The sequence below is a fragment of the Cygnus olor genome, chromosome 3 (assembly GCF_009769625.2).
Source record: "Cygnus olor isolate bCygOlo1 chromosome 3, bCygOlo1.pri.v2, whole genome shotgun sequence".
In the NCBI taxonomy this organism is placed as follows: Eukaryota; Metazoa; Chordata; class Aves; order Anseriformes; family Anatidae; genus Cygnus; species Cygnus olor.
Window position 1 is genome coordinate 75492331 of NC_049171.1, and position 21384 is coordinate 75513714.

Consider the following 21384-nt stretch of genomic DNA (forward strand, 5'->3'; position numbering starts at 1 on the left):
AGAAGTGTCCTTCCTGATCTTGAAGTAATGCAGCCACTGTTTCTCACCCTATGTCTCGAACAATCCAGTTTTACCAATATCCAGACACAGCCAAGCATCCAAATCAACAGACTGCTCTCCAAATGTTGTCCGCCAGCAGAGCATGCAGCTATCTGCCTGGGTTGTGGACTATTGAATTGCAGATCCATGCCGGTTCTTGATCTTTGTAGGCACTGCCAGAACAACCTACGTTATCTGGTGGCACGATCTACCTGGATATGGGAAAAAAGCATCCAGGATAATTTTATATAATCTTTTCTTTTTTTTTTTTTTTTTTTTTTGGTTCTCCCTACACTTTCCTTTTAAAAGGAGTAAAAGATATTTTTAGGAGTCTGATATTACTAGAAGTGCCCTCCCTCGTCCCCCCAATTCTCTCAGGGCTCTCAGGAGGCCTTTGAACATCTCCCAGAGTTCGGGACCTGAGAAATAGGATCCCTGGCGTCCTTGGGGCTGCAAAGCTCCCACACGGCACAGTTACAGATGTAGGGCAGAAGTATAACTGACCTTCACCTGTAAAACCAGAACTGCTGGTACTTATACGGGACCTATACTGCCGGATAAAAACAATAATTTAATTGCTTAATGTAGACAAGGCCTCTGAGGAATCTCCTTCTTCAAACAACCCAGCCAATCAAAACTCCATCAGCAAAACCCACTAATCTGAACCCCCTCGGCAAAGAGCAACTCGGAACGCTTTGCCAGGCGTACTAAAAAGAAGCAGGACTTCCCCCTTTCATTTAACCACCTGAAACTCCCCCCCCCAAAGAGGTGCACGCTCAGGTAACCAAGCCCCGCGTTCAGAGGACGCCCGGTGCAAACCCAGCCGCGATGCCAGGGCTGGCTGCCGAGCCCGGCAGGTGACAAACAAAGCCAGACCCAAACGCTGGATCCCACACCCTGAGGCCAGCAGCCAGCCCGTGACAGACACCAGCCGAGCGCCCGGGGCCCGCCCGGCGCCGAGGGCCGCCCCCCGCCGCCCCTCACGGACCGGCCGCGGAAGGGGCACCGACCCCGTGCGCGCCGCCGCGAGGTGGCGGCCGGCGGGAGCGCGCGCGCGCGCGCACGGCGGGCGGGCGGGCGGGGAGGAGGGCGCGCGGGCCGCCGGGCGGGGGCGCGCACGGGACGGTGTGCGCGGGGAGGGGACGGGAGGGGACGGCGGGGCGATACCGGGGCGGGGAGAGGCGGCGGCGCGGCTCGGGGCAGGCGGCAGGGGACGGGCGCTGCCGAGCCGGGAGACACCGCGGCGGCCGCCGCCGAGTCGGGGCATCCTTCCTCCTCCTCCTCCTCCTTCTTCCTCCTCCTCCTCCTCCTCCCCCTCCCCGCCCTTCCCCCTTTTTCTTTCTCTCCTTCCCCGCCGTCCGCCGGGGCCGATCGCTATCGGCAGCCGCGACCCGGGGCGTTTCCGTGGCGGCCGCCACCACCGAGGGCAGAGCCGGCCCCTCCCTCCCCGGCCGCCACCGGGGGACCCCCCCCCGCCCGCCCCTCGCCTCCGCCCCTCGCTCGGGGCTCGGCGGAGAGGGCCCGGCCGCGGCCCCGGCTCGGCTCGGCTCGGCTCGGCTCCCCGGCGGCGGCAGCACCGGGCTCGGCGAGGATGTCGGGCGGCGGCGGCAGCCGGGAGGAGGAGCGGCGCAAACTCGCCGACATCATCAACCACTGGAACGCGAACCGGCTGGACCTGTTCGAGATCAGCGCCCCCACCGAGGTGAGCGACCCACCGGCGGCACCCCCGGGTGGCCCCGGCACCGCCACCGGGGCACGGCTCGGCTCGGCCCGCCCGGAGGTGCAGCACCGCGCCCGGGCCTGGCCGCGCCCGCCGCCGCCCCCCGGCCTCCCGGGGGGGCACCGCGGCCCCTGCCCCAGCCCGCGGGGGGCCGGGGGGGGGGGCGGGGAACGGCGAGCCCCCAGCCGCCCGCGGGCGCCTCCGGGGGGTCCCCGTGTGTGTGCGTGCCCGCAGCCCCCCGGCACGGGCAGGGCAGCCGGGGCCTTTGTGCTCGGTGCTGCCGCGGCTTTGTGCGGGCAGCCAGCCCCGGCCAGGCGACCTGCCCTGCCCGGCCCCGGGGGGGGGCTTGCGGGAGCCCCCGGCACCGGCAGCAGGTCCCCGGTTCACGTGTGGCCGTACCGGAAAAACACAGCGGGTCGTTTCTTCCCGGCGAAATGGGCGTTTCCAGGGGTTCAGGCAGGCTGAGCTTACTTTTTAAAGAAAATATATTAAAAATAACAGGCCGTGCCCCGCAGCGCAGCCCCCCTCCGGCGTGGGGGCCCGTCACGCGTGTGCCCACGGCAGGAGGAGGAGGAAATTCACACTTGCTCCTGGCCTGGCCCTGATCCGGGTTGTTTATTAACACAAGTCTCCGGTGAACCGTGGAGGCTTGGCCTCGCAGCCTACTCCTGCGCCCAGGCTGCTGGGCCAGCCGCGGAAAAGTCTTGGGTGCGACTCCACGTTGTTGGTTTTTTTTGTTGTTGTTTTTTTCCAGTCACAATAGCTTGAAAATGAGCGCCCTGGACGTTTGCGGTGCTTGTTGCACGCCGCTTCCAGAACGCTGGCAGAGGGCGGTGTGGGGGTTCTTGCCCCTTGCGCTGCTCACCGTAGCACTGGTCGTGCTGCTCAGGTTTTACCGATACTGCTGTTAGCTGGCAGTTGCTTGTTCCAAAAATTGGGCTGATAGTAGCACAAAGGAGCCTCCACGGTTGTTGTGGAGCTGCAGGTTGGCAGCTGGCTGTCCGCAGCCGGCTTGTTGTCTGGGTCATGCATTTGTCCGCTCCCCATGCCTTCCAACTCCGACCTCTTTTCTTCTTTGTGTTTGTGAGAAGTTGTACTTATATCCTTTTGTAATAGCTGGCTTAACAAATGTTACCATGTTCTAGGTCAGCCTTGTGTGTTTGTCATACTGAACTAGATTTTGCACAAAAGCTCTCGGCCTCATTGTAGTTACTATGCAAAGAAACATCGATTTTGGTTGCGCTAGCTCCACACTTCTGTGGTTTAAGCCTGTGAACCTGTGCAGGAACATACTTACTGCTGTCAGCGATGACATTTATTTCAGTTGAACTACTGATAGTAAAAATTAAGTGCAGGGATATCTCTGAACATCTGAGCTTTTTAGAGCACTGCGTCTAACGACTTCTGATAAGACTGCAGGTGTCTACAATAAAGTGACAGCGGGTAACAGTTTTGGAGTAAAGTATGTTTTCCCTCCAGATAATTACGAGTCCAAAAGCTCACGCTTGTCTCACCATTACACTGAGCTGATGCAAGTTTGGCAGTATTTTCAACCCAGATGACGGTGTGATTGACTTGCATGCTATTTATCGGCTCAAATAAAAGCCCTTTTACCAGACTGCTTGAGAGATGCCAGCCCTCTTGTTTTCCGCGCTGTTTCTGGCTCGGCTTGGAAATAAGGCACACCGTACTTACCGTGGAGGCTGCAGCAGGTGTAGCTTCTGTGAAGACACAGTGGCTTGGATGTGGCTTTTGCTCGGGTGTACCTGATCCGGCTCCGGTTGTGTCGTTTTAAACTGTTCAGGCACGGCTGTTGGCAGGCTGCGTTGAGGCGGCAGCGAGCACGTGCCAGCGCTGCGAGCTGTCACCCAGGAGCTCCTGATTGTATATATCATGTTCTGAATATCGAGACCTGCTGCCTCACAGTCATTCACCAGGCATCCCTTCAGTGTAAACAGTCTGCCTTAAGTGACTTCTCCTTTGAGTTTCCTGCGTACAGACGGTAGGCATTTCCAGAGGAGCTAATCTCTTCCTTAACAGTAGGGTTTAAAGTAGCTTTTATTCCAAAAAGAGAAGTGAAATCTAATGTAAAATGCTCCCAGTCCATTGGGTCCGTGCTGCATCAATGAAAAGTGTAAAATGTGACTTGGTTTTGGATGTCCAGAGTAGGGTTCTGAACCTAGTTTAAATGTGTGATTGTTTTTCAGGGAAATACTTCATGAAATGAATCAGTCTGAATTCCTGTTAATATTTCATTGTGTGGACTGGCCCTCAGGGATTAGGTATCCACTTCTCTATTTGCCTCTCTTCAGAGTTAGGCATGAGTTGTTTCTTAGAGCGTGCTGCCGGTGAGATAGTGGGAAACAAGAGCCTTGGGTAGGGCGTAGAGTTGAGTTGTATTACTAATTTTCTCCTAGCTTGTTATGTGATATGAATAGTTAAGTCATTCAGTGCTACTTTTCCTTAGCAAGACAGGGAGCAGGGGAGCTTCTGTTCAGTGGTCAAAATTAGGTATTTTTCTCTCTGTGAGAGAAGAAATGTGAGGAAGAAATGTGAGTCTTCTTGGGAGCGAGGGTTTCCTATCTTTACCTACTGATGCTTTCACTGGAGTCACGTGTGGGCTCATGCTTGAGAGCAAGATAATTTTAATGTTGTTAGGCTTTTACCTATTTTAACACTTGTTGCTGCTCTGAGAAATCTGTGAATAGTTTGCATTCTGTTCATTCTGAAGACTTTTTAATTCAGAAATTAGTTGAGAGCAGCTCTATGGCTTGAGGGGCTTGTAAATGAATAAAGTCAAAGTTTTGTTTTTGAAGTTTTAGCAGCTAATAGTCGTTAAACCCTAGTGTTGTCCAGAGTGGTGCTAGGTACAGATCCTTGCTAAAGGGCTGTGTAATGCCGAGTAATTTGAACTTCATTAAAGCAAGCTTTATTGTCTCCACTTTAAATGATGAGACAACTACTCACTTCAGCAAGTCTAAAAAAGATACAGCAGGTTTTTGGGAAGTGTGGGATGAATCATGTTTTTGTTGGAAAATTGGAAATGAAACAGTATGTAAATCATTTTCTTTAAATCTGTTTCCCCTTCCTGTTCCACTTTCCCCTTGCCTTTCTCTGCATTATTACCAAGTTTTTGGATGCTTTTAATATTTGGCTTGCTTTTTCCCTTTTTTTGGCCAAGAATGGAAACACAGTAAGAAATCTTCAGACCTTTTGCAATAGCAAGTAAATTGAGGCTTTGATCTTGATTTAAGTCTTAGGTGATTATAGTAACCAAAGTTTCCAAATGGGAAAAACTTTGAACTAATGACTTGATAACAAGCATATAATGTTCAGAAGCTCGTAGATCAAAAAAAAATATGCATAAATGCAATTTTTTTCTTCAATGACGTTGCTTATTGGAATTATAGTGATTGATTATATAAAGTGTGTATGGAGGCTTTGGGTGAGAGTGAGGAAAGCAAAAGCATTGGAGACCAGTGCATTTATCACTCTCAAATACAATAAATGTAAATCTTCTGAAAGCATTTAAGATTTGTTGGTTTAAGATGCCATACATCAACTGGGCATTTTAACTGTTGTTGATCTTAATGACAACATACAGTTTCATCTTTAATGTATGCTTTGATAACTGCATAAGAGAAAAAGAGAAGCACTAATTTTTTCTGAACATGGTTTGTGGATTAGGAATGAGAGTAGTATGTGTTGTTTTCGTTTTTTTTTCTTTTTTTTTTTTTTTGAGAAGGACGCTTTTTAGAATGGCTGGGGTTTTTGTCATAACTGCCTGAGGGCTCAGGGGTTGTTGTCAGAAGCATTGATTTGTTGTTGTTTCATTTTCTGATGGAGAAAGCTTTTCTGAACTGATCTAATATACCTCTGTATTAACAAATGTAGAAAAGTCTAATAAAACTCAGAGAAGTAACAGGCTTTGTATTGAGAATAACTCGTAATAGTGTATTTAATTTTTAAATGGCCCTAGCTTAAAACAAGCCACAAAGCCGTAAATGAAGAAATTCAGTGATTTTTTTTTTATTATTATTTTATCTGTTTTGTTGTTGTTGTTGCCAGAGAACAACTTGTGTAGGCACAGCAGCAAGGTACTAGGAATAACTCTCTAGCTCCTCAGTGCGGGGGTGTTTCTTGGGTGTTATTTGGTGTTTGTTTCTTTGTTTTGTTTTTGATACCGACTTCCCCCATCTACTGGTACTGTATATGTATTTGGTCTAGTCAGTACATTTTAAATTCTTTTCACAGGCTTTAAATACAAATAAGTAATCTATTTAAGGAAGGTGTTTACACAGTGCAGCAGATAACAGGATACATTAAGGCTGATACAGTTTTTGTGTTTATTCTTTGGATTCAGATCTGATTCTGGTTCACAGAGTGTTGCAAATAATTATCATGGGGATGCCTGGTATATGCCCTGAGTTTGTAGTCTTTCCAGAATAGTTAATGCAAGCTGGTTGTTCAAATCCCATTAAAGCAATAAGAATTTGGGATCTTTTAAAACCCCTGCAAATTCCTATCTGCATGGTTGCTCACCCATTCGCTTTTAAAAATCTGCCTCTGTGACTTTGAAAGAACTCGTGTTTTAAGATTGGGATTACCAATGACTGCCTATTGCAGTGGGGGCGAGACTGGTAGTGGAAGTGCAAGTCTGAAACTAGGTAATCATCATATAAATGGGAAAGATGCTTGTGCTTTCTCCATGCTTCGGATCCCACAACTTCCAGTAGATTTTAGTGGAACTCTGCAAAGTGTGTGGGTACCAAGAAGCCGATGAACAGATCTGACAATGAGATCTACAGTGCTATCTTTTTAAGTATACCAAACCCATAATATGGAAAATAAATTGTCTTTGCTACAAATGTTTAAGGTAATATTTAGACAGTCTGGAAAGGTGTCCTGGAAATTTAAAAGGTTGATGCCCTCACTGTTTAGCGAGTAGAATATATTCTGATTATCACTGAACAGGCGCAGTTAAAGAGGAGGTTAAAACACTGAAGCATTAGTTATAGGTTAGCAATTTCTAATTGCAGCTTACTGAGATTGTTGGCTTCTGCATTAAAATGTCTGAAGAAAAGAAATCATGGACAGAGGTCTTCTCATTTGCATTAAAAGGACTGCTTGGAGATCAGTTCTGCTTTAACTGAGTAAAAGTGAATAGTCTGTCTTTACAAATGAAATATAATTGCTGCTATCTAGAGGGTGATAATAAGTTTGGACTAAGATCTCGACTACAATCTTACAGACAACAAACATAATAACATGGAAATACTTTTCTTTTAGGAAGAAGTTTTGTGCTATGCTTTTAGTATTCCTTATGTAAGTTATTTCTTGACTTAGTAGCTAATTAGGTCCATACGATTCAGACATACTGGCTTCAAGAATTTCCTCCCGATGTGTGAATCTGTTGCCTGAGTAAAATGCCATTGACAAGCGTTATTTTCCAATTGAAGAAAGCCTACCCCTCTGGAAATGCCAGGGATTTACTTTGTGTAAGTGTGCTTTTTCCGACAAAACTCTCTCCCTTTCAGAAGGGTTAAAACAAAATAAATGGAACACAGTTTAATGATGTTTGTGGACAAACTTGTTTTATAATTGACAAAATTTCACCTTTTTCCATAAGAAATATCCATCCAAGTGGCATAAGGAGAACTAGAACTTAAATGGAAGGTGTTAAAATTTTACATGAGCTGGTGTTTGTGATAAGGTTGTGGATCATGAGAAAGCATTCTGGATTGATCTTTGTTTGAAAAGCCGCTTTGTTATAAATGAAGGGAAATAGATTATGACTATCCAAAATTCAGAGCATTCCATTAAAGAATAACTTCAGGTTTTGGCCAATGTTTCTGTTGAAGATGAAGTTGAAAATCACAGTATGAATTAATAAGCTCAATGTTATGATACTTAAGTGAAGTCAAACTTAGCAGATGTTCCAGATAGGTCATGGGGTACTTGTTCTCTCTTTCAAAATGTAGAACTTCAAGCTAATGCAAGCCTCTTCTGAAGTACACTTGAGTAAGCATTGCTTAGATAATTTGGGGGTTTGGGAGATTTGGGGCTAGAAAAAATATTTACATATAAAATATGTTTTGAGCAATGCTTATTTCAGTGAGTAAAGATGTATGGGGTTTTAGTTTGTGGAAAAGATCTGAACCTCTTAATTTCTGCTGTTAAGATTGTTGCATTGGTTTTGACCATCTTTTCTTCTTGCAGAATGATTTTTAACTTAAAATAGTTGCCAGTAGCTAAATGCTGTAGCATTTTAGGAGGATAGTTTTATAACTGAGTATCAACATAGTGAATGATTTCAATAAGTGTTAAATAATATATTCCAATAACGTTAATTGCTTCAGTAATTAAGACGAAGACAAGTGGGCAACACATGTTGCATTATGTGTAGCTCATAGAGTTAAGTATTGCAGTATAACCAACTGGCATGGAGTTTCTGCTGTATAGTTTTGTACAAGACTTGAAATGATTAAATAATGTTGAACATGCGTTTCACTGCAAATTTCTTGAGGTTTGTGTAAGAATAGAGCATGATGCATTTCTCTTGCTGAATGAAGTGCAAGTTCATTAAAAAGGAAGGTACTCAAAGGCCAGTGCTTTTTCCGAATTTTTGTTTTTTCTTTGCTCTCTTTTCCCTCCATATGTTCATTTTCTCATCTCCTTCCATGTTCCTTTATTTCAAGGAAGGAAATGTAACCTTTCCCAATTTGCATCAAGATGCTACTTTTATTATTTGCCAAACAGTTAAGAATATGGTAACTGAAGCTGAAATTTACAAGACCAACACAAATTTTTGGTGTTTTCATTCAGTTCAGTGGACTCTGTAAATCAAGTGTTCAAATCTTTTCCAAGTTGTTGGTAGTGTGTTTTCTGTAGCCAAGCTGTATATCAGAGCTGGCTCTTTTATTGTCTTAGCCCCGTAGTTGTAAAGATAAAATTAAGATTGAAATATTCTTTCAATCAAGATAAACCAAACTAAGTGTTAGGTGGCTTCTCCGGTTATATACGTGACTTAGCTCATAAATCATGTTGTCAGAGTTTAAACACTGCACGTTTTTTTCCCCCTAATCTTTAATTGTGGATAAAGGACTGCTTTTTTGGGACTACCTATCCAGAAATTTGGTAATCCAAGATGAAGACGGGAGGCAACTGAGATAAAACTCTATTGATGAAAAATAGTTCAGGTCTAGCAGTAACACTGTCTTCATGAACCATATCATTCCTTGTGAACTTCTGCATAATGAACAAGTTTTGTATGTTCATAGCAACTTTTTGCAGTGGGAGGGTAGGTTTTTCCATGTGGTTAGTTGCCCTCGATCATCTAATTGCTCTGCCTTTCATGGCTGTCTAGTTTGATCCTTCAGTCTCACAAGAGAACCAGCTTTGACATGAAGTCCACACACATCATCGTCGTCTTTCTTTCAGTACTTACCTGGGTTGCTGACGCATAGGTGACTTCTTTTCTTTCTCTGTTAGGGGTGTATAACTTGGTAAAAACATTTTGTGTAGTACTTAGGGATTATGGCCATCTACCTCTGTTTCAGGTTTTAGTCTTAAGGTGATCAGCTGTGAAATGCTTGGTGGGTGTTGTTATGATATATTTCTTGACCTTCTGTAGAGCTGCTCTCTTTCCTTGTGTGCTCACCTCGACGTTAGGCCCTTAGCTCAGCTCCTCTTCAGACTGTCTTCTAGCCTGGCTATTTCTTACTGGTGCATTTCTTAAGTGCATTTCTTACTGGTTTTTGAATCTCTTCATATAAATTGAGAAGTCTGGTAGTAGAATTTATGAATGTCCTGATGAAGATTGCGTATTACTCATCTTGTATAAGTTTGTTGCTCTCATTTGTTCCAGTCACACTTTTGAGAGCAGAAATCACAAATAATCAACTTTTGCTTTTTTTTTTCTTTTTAATGGTACATCTCGGTATGTCTTAGGAGTAATTATTGATGAATTTCTGATTTTACTTGTGTACTCTAAGATTGTGTACTCTAAGATGCACTAGTCTTTAAAAAAAAAATAGGAGCTATTGTAGTAATTATATTCGATGACATTAGAAAACCTTCTGGTTTGTATTTTGAAGCTGAGTGCGTGTTTGAATACATGATTGCTAATGCCGGGTCAACTCTTGGGTAAACATTCTAGAAAAGGTTTTGTGGAGTACAGCCCTGGTGCTATATAGTGCTGGCACGATGAAACAAAAATGATGTTGTGTGTTTAGTGGCTTCAGGGTTTGGTTTGTTTGTTCATTGGTTAGCACAAATCGAGTTGTTGTTTTCATGTTCCTCAGCTAGAACTGAGGAATATGAAAACTCCTGCAAAAACTTACTATCTGGTGCTAGGTTTACAATTTATTGATAATTCTCCTAAGACTTGCCCTCGATGAATTGTGTCCCAGGGCATGGCTGTATTTCTGGTCTATTGCATAGTGAAAGCACCTTTATAACAGGGAAAAAGTGAAAGAGTTGTTTGTCTATTGGCCAGATAAATACTGTTGCCAAAGTATGTTGCCCATAGCAGTATCTGTGATCTAAAGTTTCAATGCCCATTTTTTTTCAAGCACTGGAGGAGTGGCTTAGCATAGCTTTCTCTTGGTCAGATGAGTTCCCTTGTCAGTCCACCTTCGGGTGTTCTCTTACAGGCAGAGACACAACTTAATTGGAGTGTCATGCTTTTCCATATATGATCATTGTATTGCTGACAAAACGCAGTGGAAGATCAGAATCCCCCTTCTCAATGCAGATTAGCGACTGCTGCGTAGCCTATGGTTGGGCAAAAGAGTTCGAACAACAAAGAAAGCCTCTCCTCCCCCAGTGGCTACAGCAACAAAAGGTCCCCTTCTCCCCCTGCCCTCCCAGAAGCTGCTCTGCTTTGAGCATTGCAGCAGTTTGAAATTAAAATCTAATAGTAATAAAAGCTTTTAACCATTTTGTTGTTTTCATTTTTTGTAAAAGCAATTATTCTAGGTGCTTCATTTCAAAAGCATCAGCATAGTGCTGTCTGTGACTTCCTGGACAGGAAAATGCGTATGTAGAAACAGACCAGGTTGTACGAAGTTTTGTTTTGGAAAGTTTGCATTGATAAAATTTTCTTTATAATACAATTTCTTTTATGTTGAGAGATCTGGAGAAATCAGTCGTACGTGCACCTTCTCTCACACACATACACACACACTTTATATATATAAGTAATATTTACAGCGTTTGGATTATATCCAGACATTTCATACTACTTGTAGAATACTGGGGATTTTATTAGGAAACATGTAAGTTGCTTCCGTATAAAGTGTTAGTCTTACTGTATATGAGTACTACTGATTTCCAATGTGGACAGATGGAAATGTAAAAAGATTTCTTTAACACTTACTGTATGTATTCTGACAATTCAAAGACTGAGATATTTTTCACATCTAGACAAGGAAAAGAATTCGATATTTGTGGTGGAAAGACAATGCTAACGAAAACATTGCTCTATCCTGCTAATTGATTTTGGTTGATTGCTTATATATCTAGTGTTTGCTGTATAGTGGGGAAACTAAAAAGTGGAATTACGTAAGATTGTTGCATTTTGTGTTCTAATTCCTTTGCTTTGTTGAAATATTTGATTAAGAAACAACTGTTTCCTTTCTAAATTTTTTATTGAGATGTTCTAACGAAGTTCTTCTTTCATTTGTAATAGAGAGATACTGGAATACTTTTGATAAAATCTCCAGAAATACCGCAAATGCATCTATTATTAACAGTGTTTTTGTTGTTGTTGTAGTGCATCAAGGATTATTCCAAGAAATTCAGCTTCAGCGCCCGTAACAAACTGTTTTCAGGCAGATAAGGATTGATACGTAGGCTATGAAAAAGAGACCAATAAAGTAATTTTATGCAGACTATTGGCGTATTCACTGAAGCCATTTAGAAGTATCTAGAGACCTAATCATCCCAAAGTGATGAAATTGTTACATTCCCAGTAAGTGTTCAAGATGTGAGCTGGATTTGAAATTTCTCAGGTGTTTTAGCATTTTAATGGGAAAAAATGTGGAAGAAGAGAGAGATTTTATCCTTGAACTTTGTCAGGATTTACATTGAGAATTTTTTTGTTACCTTTTGATTTCTGTCTATATGTATGCAGTTTTTGAATAAAGTTGGCCTGTAAGGTAGGATCTGTGATGATCTTAGTGTTCAAATTTTATAACGTTCAAAACTTTAGTAGAATTTTCCAAAGTAGTAATGAAGAAAATCGCTTAACAACATGATACCTTCTTGTATCTTCAGTATTAGTTTTGAAAGAGTTGCTAATTCTTGTTGTTTCCAAATAAGTTGTTTGCAGTCTACTACAAACTCCAGAATTCTTCTGTTTGATCAATTCTTCTCGAGTCTTCAACTCAGAAACCAGTGCATCAAGTTTATTAAGATTAACCGACTTGAAAACTTTGGCTGCCTTCTCAAAGAAATATTCATTCATCTTGAGTGACAAGTGTCAGGGAGCAGCACAAAACTTGGACAGCATTGTACTGACATGAAGCAGTCGCATGCTAAAGCGAAGTATCGTACAGCACTCTGATAATGAAGTCTGAGGTTTGTAGAAACCTACTGAAACTCAGCACTTACCCGAAGTGTCTGTTTTTGGTGTTCCACATTTGTCTCCAGCTCTTTCCAGCATCCTTGTGTGCATTGGATGCTCATAGGTACCTGTGCACATTGTTACGAATGCACTGATCGGCTCTCTCAGTACCAGTCCGCTTAGGACCCTTCTCTTCCACATTTCCCTCCGTGCTGCTGGGAAGAGAATTCTGCACCACTGGGAAAAATTCTGTCCTAACCCCCTCGAAGATGTTTGGGGTCGTACTCACAGCAGTCAGGCTAGAGCTAGCTTTTGCCAAATCGTGAGGATAAGCAGGGTGGTTCTTTCTGGTGCAATATGGCAAGGGCATTTGCTCTGATCCGTGACAGGCGTGACTTTTTTCCAAGTTCCAGGTCCCTTATGAGGTAATACCGTAACAGTATAAGATAGAGTAGTCTATTCCTCAGCTAAACATTACTCTGGATTGCATCTTGGGAAGTCTGCATGTAGAATGAAATACCAGAATATTTCTGATAGCTTTATACTCTTGATTTCTGAAGTAAAATACTGAAGAACACTGCTTTTTGGCATGGCTGATGGATGCTTAAGCAGTCTGAAGCCTTTTCTAACTTCAGCGGCTGTAAAAGAGGATGAATAGTACTTATGTATGTACATACTCTGTCTACAGCCCCTTCTTCACCCAATTCTCATAACTTCTGAGGTACAGAAAGAAGATGGCAGTGTTTGTCGCCTTCTTTCCATCGCAGCCACCCGATTGCCATCAAATGGGTTGCTTTCTGCATCTCGGAGCTGTCCATCTCTTTCTCTTCCAGGTACGTGGTGATGGTGAAAGGCAGGGATGCTTTTTTTTCTGCTGCTGCTCAGCAGTTGCTGAACCTCATTCTTACCACTTTTACAGAATTCAGAGATACTGAATAGTATCAGTTAAATTTGTCTGCTGATATTTGCTGTGGCTTTCAAAAACTTTGGCGAGCCTTTTCTCTTCATTATCTTCCACTCCCAATGTCTGGCTGGTGTTAAATGATGACATTTTAATTGGTGCTTAGTTTATTTCAAAAGTTCCTTTCCTTACATACGTGAAATCGAACTGAAATGAAAAAGACATTTGACAAGTTGAGGTCCTGCCAAACCGTACCGCATTGTTGGGAAAAGATACTCACTTGCCGTATACAAATGGATTTTTTTTTTGTATTACTGACCTTTCCTGTTCATCTATGTCAGGACAAAACAACACACTGTAGTCTACTTCTTTCTATACGTAAGTAATGATTAAGTGTTTCATAGGTAGAATAGCTATGCTGGTTATTTTTATGGGGTGCATTTTTTTTTTTTGGGGGGGGGTTGTTTTTGGTAATGAGGAATTTTGAGTCTGTAACTCGGAGAAGAGGCAAATGATCAAAAATGTTTGGAAACCATTGATACTGCTGATTGTTTTGCTTAGAATGCTTCGGAAGATGCTATTAAACAGATGAGATTTAAATCATCCGTGACTTCTGTTGTGTTGTAGATGTGGCCTTCTCTTAATCTGTCTTGTGTTTGTTAAAAGACATCTAGCATTCTCACTTGTTGTAATGGCTACAGGACAATAGGATGGGAAATAGCAGTGCATACTATGGAAGTAACATGTGAAATGATGTAGCAAATCTGGTTACTACAGAGCCAGAAATAGACGCCAGATTTTATTCATGTATGCGTTGCTATTTGCTAGGTCACACTAATTTGAGATTTCATCTTATAAAACGTGGCCAAAAAGAGTTATTCGCATCTAGCATGTCATTTGTCCCATCCCAGTTAAGTCTTAAGTTGACCTGTATAGGCATGGCTTGAGAATGCCCTCTTCTCCATTTGGTACCCTGCAAACAGTGTGAAAAAGATTATGCATCTTCATAGAAAACTTGAATCATCTTTTATTCTTGTTTCAAAAATACTGAAATATCAAGCTTACATGAGATGGGTCTCACCTCGGTAAACTGGTAACTGTTACTTTTGAACTTGCTGAATAATTTCTCTTCTCCAGATGTGTAACTTCTGGTATTCAAGATGCCAGGGAAAATTATCAACGGTTAATTAAGACAAGTGTGTATATATATATATTATATATATATATCTATGTTTTATTAATATTCTTAAAGCGATCCCAAATGCAGGAGAAATTCAAAATCCCCAAATGATTTGTAATTATAAAACAGAAAAAAAATCAACGCTTCTTGAACTAGTTACTCAAAGTACCTAATGTTAAAGATGGCGCGCTTTCTTTGTGGATAATAGTTAAAAAAAAAAAAAAAAAGGCACGTACATTCTTAGTTAACACCATATTAAATCAAAAAAAAATCTGTATTTGATGTTTTGTTTGTATTGTACAAATAAGCCTGGAAAAATTTGCAGTCTGCAGAAATAGGAAAAGGAAACAGTAGTTAGCACAAACTGCACTGGGAGAGATTATTGATTGCTGTTTAAATAAGAGAGAAAGGGGCTAGAGGTGCCTCCTACTTTAAACACCCTTCCACTTCTGTCTACTGCAGTCTTTGTTTCTTTACAGACTCTTTTTTCAGGTCATCTTTTCATATTCTTGTGACACACTCAGTCACTAACAAGAGGTTAGACCTGTCTTTCAGCACAACTTCACAGTTGCGTTAATTCCGTTTTGCTGCTAGGATTCTTTGGATAATATCTTAAGTTAAAGCCTAAATTGTTTCGCAGTGAGTCAGAAGATACTTGAAATCTTACAGGGTAGTATCGCCCTACATTAACTAGTTTTAATATCTGAGTAAGCCAAACCAAGTTACTAAATGCTTTTGTAATCTGAGCCTGTTTAAACTCGAAATACTCCTGTTCACGGTTAATCATCTGCATTAATGTTTGTATTGTAACTTGTCCTTGGTTCATGTGCCGCTGAAATGACAGCCCTTTGATAAGAATAAAATAAAGGTTATTTAATAGAACTGTGTAATGTTTCAAGCATTTCAAGAAAATGCTTGAAAGTAAGCAGGCAATTCATTTTAGTCTTTTTTAGTCTTCGTAGTTTTTGCAGTGAAGGTGTGAGTTTCTTAGCTGACATTAACTGGATGTCTAAGTCATGTAACTGACTGCAAAAATTAGCTACTGGGCAGAAGTGGCACCACTTACTGAGAATAGGAATTCACGTACAATAGCATTGGGAAACACTTTGGTGACGTCCTGATTAACGTGCTGCAGAGACCGGTTTTGCTAATCCAGTGCTACGTGATAAAAACTGTAATTGTCATCTTCTAGAATAATCCTTAAAATAGAGCCAGTAGGGCTTTTTTTTGAAACACAAGCTCCTCTGGTAATCAAAGTGCCATATAAAGGGTGGATTCCCCAGTACAAAGTTACTTTCTGGCTGGGGAAGTGTTTTTGACTTTATGTAATTTAAAAAGCCTCTCAATCAAAATCACCTTTTCAAACCTCGTTGAAAGGTAACATTGTCTGTTCAGATTGAAAAGTATTTCAAACTGTTTCTTCCCAAGATGAAGTGTATTTCAGAGCTTTTGAATTTTTGAAGTAGTGAAAATAGTTGTCAAAAAAACTTACTTTGCCATTGTTTTAAAAATAAATAAATTGATTCTGCAACTTGATTATTATCAAAACCTGCTTTTTGAGATCCATTCTTCTAGAAACAGGCATGAAAATGTTCGTTGCTTTGCAATGTAAACTTCACTGATGATAAAGAATGGGTCCTTCATGGACGCAGGAAGAAGTGTGTGTCTGAGCTCAGTATTTGTTGATCACAGCTTAAAAATGTGGATGCTGAAATTCCTGTTTCTGACTCTGAGGTTGCAAAGTAATCCATCTGACTTTTCAGTATGGTTCTGTCCAAATGGGAGAGGGTTGCAAAATGGAGACCTGTATCATTACAGGGAAAATTGGACTTGCTCTTCTGTTGTTCTGTAGAACATCCGAAAAAAAATGGCTTTGGCAAAAAAGTGTTCTATTTCTGTTGGCTTTTCTGTTTCCCTTTAGCAATTTGAGACATTAAATAGCTTAAAATTTCAGGCTGAAGGCCTTGTGGAGGTGCCATCATGGAAATTAACATCTTGAGGGGGAAGAATTTTTATACTTGGTCAAGACTCTTTATCATTTGGTTGTGTGTTTGTGCTCTAAAGGCACAAACGTATTTTGTGATGTATGGCAGCTTGACTTCAGCACAGAAGACTCGAGATTCCTATCTTCTAGAACGGTTAAATAATTAGTCACTTCATTATTCCTAGCTTCTGCTGTATACAGTTTTGATCTTAAAAATAATAATAAATCTGGGACCATAACTTTTGGGAGCTAAAACATGCTATCTCTTGGATATGCATTTGAAAGGAATGAATCAAAAGACGAATAAAGAACTGTTCTCTTTCTTGACATCCAAAAATAAAAATAAAATCCAAGCTAGTCATCGTCTTCAGTGCTTGGTTAGCTTAATCAGTTAGAATCAAGAAACCCTTCATTTTTACATCACATCATTTGCAGAGAAACCGATACCAGAAACTGTCACCCACCTGTCTTCTGTGTTGAGAATTTCCACGCTTCTGACAGTGAGACCATGTTTCTGTTTCGCTTGTGATTTTTGTGGACGTTACCTATCTTTCAGACATACAGTGATAACCCAGCGACAACTACTAAGTGTCAATTTGCTCTTAAAGACAGCAAGGTGATCAAGATGTGAAAAGTAGTGTCAGTGGCATGATCTTCTATGCTCTCTGTATATGAGCTGTCATCTCGAAAGCTCTGGGTATCCAGTTTACAGTTTGGAAAACACTCCTTACTGACAGATGGAGAAATACCATATTGTTTTCTCAAGGAATCACTGTTGGTCTAGTATCAAATGCAAGGGGTAGTATTTACCTGAGAATTTTTATCATGAATTATTTAGAATGACTAGAACATCTTCGTTGTTAGTGTAGTTGTTTTCTAGAACCAGTGCTGTGAAAAATTCACATGGTGCAGGACCTAGACCAGCGTATTCTGAACAGTATCTCCTTTGTCACACAGCTGTAATTATACAGTGGCAGGTAGAAATAAAAGACCGGACGTTTTTTGATTGCATACAACTTATTACTACATACTGGTGTGCCAGCTAAACTCAGTTTGCAGAAGAGAAGTCTTACTTTCTGAATGTAATTTAAGGAGAGGTTTAAAGTTGAATTGGATGCCTAGTATTTTGAGATTGGTTAAGGTCAACCACAAGAGTACTATATATTTTTCTCCTTAGAATAGACTGTTATCTTCTTTCCAAATTATTTTTGCCTTTCTTCATTGTTTTTTAAAAAAGGAGTTTTTTCCTCAAAAAGAGGAAAGTTGCTCATCTAACTCTTGTGGATTTGGGGCCTTTTGTTCATTTTGTTCTCTTGTTTGTGAGAACCTGGAAAACATTCTTTTTAACATCTGAAGTTCAGATACATTTTGGGCCTGTTTCCGTCCATGATGTATCCTTGTTTTGAAGTGAACGAGTTGATAAGTTTGAAACTGGACCGTTAATATAACTAGACTAGTGTTTCTTCATTCTTCTCGTATCTCTCCTATCTTGCTTTGCTCCACTTTCCTTTTGTTCCTGCTTTTAGTTGTTTTTCTTCTGATACTCTATTGCTTTGTGTGGTTCACCTTCAGAAGTTTTCTGCTGTGATTAGCGTGTGATTTTTATTTTTAAATAAAAATCTGTCTGAAATCCTCTGGTAAACAAGCATGTCAGAAGTACCATATACAAACTAAAAAAAATCTCACCAGTTTGAGGATATGGGGCAGAATACTTAATATTTTGGTTTCTTTGAGCACCTCTGCTTCTGAATCTTTGCCTTAAAATTTCTGGGTGTGTCTTGCTTTTTCTAATCTTTCATTGCTGTATGGTTGTATAATCTTTCTTGAAGAATGAACAGGACTTACCTGTTAAAAGAATCATTCTGACAGCTACTGACAAGCTATTTATGTGATAAAGTACGACTTTGTATCCTTAAAGGAAGAATGAGTTAGAGGCTAAGTCTTAGTGTGGTGAATAGTGTAAGCAAGCTTCTTTAGAGCTGCTATGCGGTGTTTCACCTGATGATCTCTGAGATGATTTCATTTCCATTCTGGTGTGGACTGCGTTGCATTAGATGGAGAAATGACTTGAGATACGTAGCAGAACCACACATCTAGGTTTTCAGTGTCTTCATGTCTGTCAGTTGGACTCACACCTGAAGAGAAATTGGAAAACATTATGCTGCTACTGAAACTACCATATTTATTTTTTTCATCCCTTGTGTCATGGCCCTTCCTGGACGTACGTGTTGGGATATCTCAGTAACAGTGCTCTCCTGCTGGTCTAGTCCTTGATTATTCTGTGCTTGGAGCTCAGCTTGTATTAACTAAGGATATCTACCTGGTGTATAATTGTTTTCTGTGGAAGAATATATTTGGAAAATCAGTCCAAAACCCGTCCTCCATGGATGTTTAAATAACATCATAGGATAGTTGGTTTGGAAGGGACCTCAAGGAGGTCTCTAATCCAATCTCCTGCTCAAAGCTGGGTAGCCCTGAGGCCCCTGAGGGCTTTATTCCAGTGAGGTCTTGAAAACCCCCCAAAACTGGGTACTGTACAACCTCTTTGGGCAACCTCCTGCACTGCTTGACTGTCGTCATGGGGAAAAAACTTCTCCTTACATCCTCTTCTGCTTCAATTTATGTTTATTGTCTCTTGTCTTTCCACCATTCACTACTTGGTGAAGATCCTTACTGCACCTTCTTGATGGCTCTCTAGATATTGAGGGCTGCTTTGTAGGTCTGCCTAAAGCCATCTCTTTTTCAGGTGGAACAAACCCAGTTTTTTCCAACTCTGCTCATAAGACAGGTTTCCATCCTTCTGACCATCTTGTGGCCCTCTGAACTTGCTCCAGTTTCTCTCTTTTTTCCTGTATCAGTGACACAAAACTAGACTGAGTAGAGGGGGATAAGCATTTACTTGATCTATAGGCAGTAATCGTGTTAATGCAGCTCAGGATGCTGTTGGCCGGTTTTGCCAGGGCATGCTTCTGACTCACCTTCTGCTTGATGCCCACCAAGATCACCCGTTCCTTTTTAGCAGAGCTGATCCCTGGCCAGTCATTCCTGAGTGTATTCTTGCAATACATTACACCTTTCAAGGGCAGGGCTTTTGTCCACGTTGAACTCCATGGAAATCAGAAATGAAGGAGGAAAAAAAAAAAAGGGGGCAAAACAAACAAACAAAAAACCTTAAGAGCTCCCCTCCAGAAAACCCAAAGCAGAGAAGGGCAGGGGGATGCTACCACCAAATCCACCTTGCCAGAACGTCCCTTTTTGTGAAACGCTTACCTGTGTGCTTGAGTGCTTTGGATATTGAAGTGTTTAGATGCTTTGTTGAAGTTGAGTACTTAAAGTACAGCTTTCTGCTACCTCTATGCTGCCCACCTTCTATGACCAAAAGTATTTTAATGTTTCAGGATATATTGTACAGATCCTTTGATATAGGCATACGTCGAGGGAACATAGCTATATGAGAGCTTTTGGGGGAGAGAGTGAACAGATCCTAATATGCAGGACATGGTTGCACATTGTCTAATCCCACTCTGCTCTGTTACTCTTTTCTGCTCCGTATTTTCTCTTCCTCAGGACATGGAAGCCTGTAGCAGTTACTGAAGTAGGTGATTGCAGTGGATGAGTTATACTAGATTTTTTTTTAATTGTTGTTGTTATGTCCTTATTGTAGTAATTGCTTTTACTCCTCATTACTGCTAGTTTTATAACTCTGTATTTTGTGCAGTATAATGGTTAACAAGCTATTTTTTTCATATTGAATCTCTTGTTTTTTGTTTTGAATTCTGCTGTTGGTGATACAGATCTCTGCATGATGTCTAAGAAAATCTTTAAATACCAGCGTGCATTGCGTGGGGCAAGCAGTAGCTGCTCAACGTTTCTTGCATTTGTGATCTTTAAAAACAGAAAGTTCTATCTATGAAACGTTAATTTTAACCACAGAAAAATCTTTTTTCATGGTATCAGAAACTTCAAAATGTCCTGGTATAGTTGGTTAGATTGGAGATTAGGTCAATTGCATGGAAAAGCAGTTATGCTGATAGTGTAACATTTTTCATTGAAACTAGTTCTTAGAATTCTTCTAAGTACACTATAATACTATCTGGCTGCAAATGTTTAATATTGCTATTTTTTGCTTCAATTAAATATTTTTACCATTAAAATTTAAAGTTTGAAACTTGGGTTTATGAATCTGTTAATTCTGTAAATGTTCCAAGGACAGTATTAACATAGCAGGAGCGTAAAACTGAAATAAGCTAAGCATACAAAATCCCCCAAATTCAATATTAAATGTTACATGTTGGTATTAAATTTAAACAAACTTTAAATCACCTTTCCTTCTTGTTATATTAGAACCTATATTGGTAGAAACTTGTTATCCATTCCATAAGTAGCTAAGTTTCTACTTCAGCTGATATCCCCCTGCTGTGGATGCTTGTTCTTAGATTTCTACCTATAAACATGGTAAAAAAGGTTTATTGCACACTCTGGAAAGTCACTAGGTCAGGACTGGTCTGTCTCAGAAGTTCAGTGATGACAATCTAGAGTTCGTCAAGAAAAATACTCTTTCAGAAGTCTCCTTTCATTGACGGAGACTGTTCATCTGAACACAGCTGCAGCTATGCGTGGTAGAGAGAGGCTGTCTATATTATGACAATATGAAACCTTAACATTGAATAAACAAATTTGTGAAGGAAGCATTGAGTTGTACTCTATAGGATCTGTAGCCATCTGTTCTCTCAGTTTGAGGAATGAAGCTGCAGAGCTGCAGCTTTGTGTAAGTTAAAATACAGAAATGTATTGCTTGTTGTTAACTGCATTATTCCAGACCAGGTATGCATAGGAAGGGTGAAGAAGAAAGCAGTAATGGGAAGGATGCTTATGTGATGATTAAATATCTGGATTTTCAGTAGTCATTGTTCCCATCTCCTCCTAGCTCCATACAACAACTTGTGTAATTGATCTGCCTGAACTGCCCTCTGAAACGTCCTTGGTCTTCTGT

General features: G+C 41.2%; 1 protein-coding gene across 22 annotated transcripts in view; it reads left to right on the plus strand.

Moving 5' to 3' along the window:
• Positions 1-1550: 1550 nt before the first annotated feature.
• Positions 1551-21384, plus strand: part of AFDN (afadin, adherens junction formation factor) — a 129363-nt gene continuing 109529 nt past the window's right edge. For all 22 annotated transcript variants that reach the window (XR_005818079.1, XM_040551040.1, XM_040551050.1 and 19 more), the window contains exon 1: positions 1551-1741. Coding sequence is in view for 21 of the 22 variants with exons in the window: in XM_040551040.1 (XP_040406974.1) it covers positions 1631-1741 (111 nt within the window). In the remaining variant the exon portion in view is untranslated. The remainder of the gene's footprint in view (positions 1742-21384) is intronic.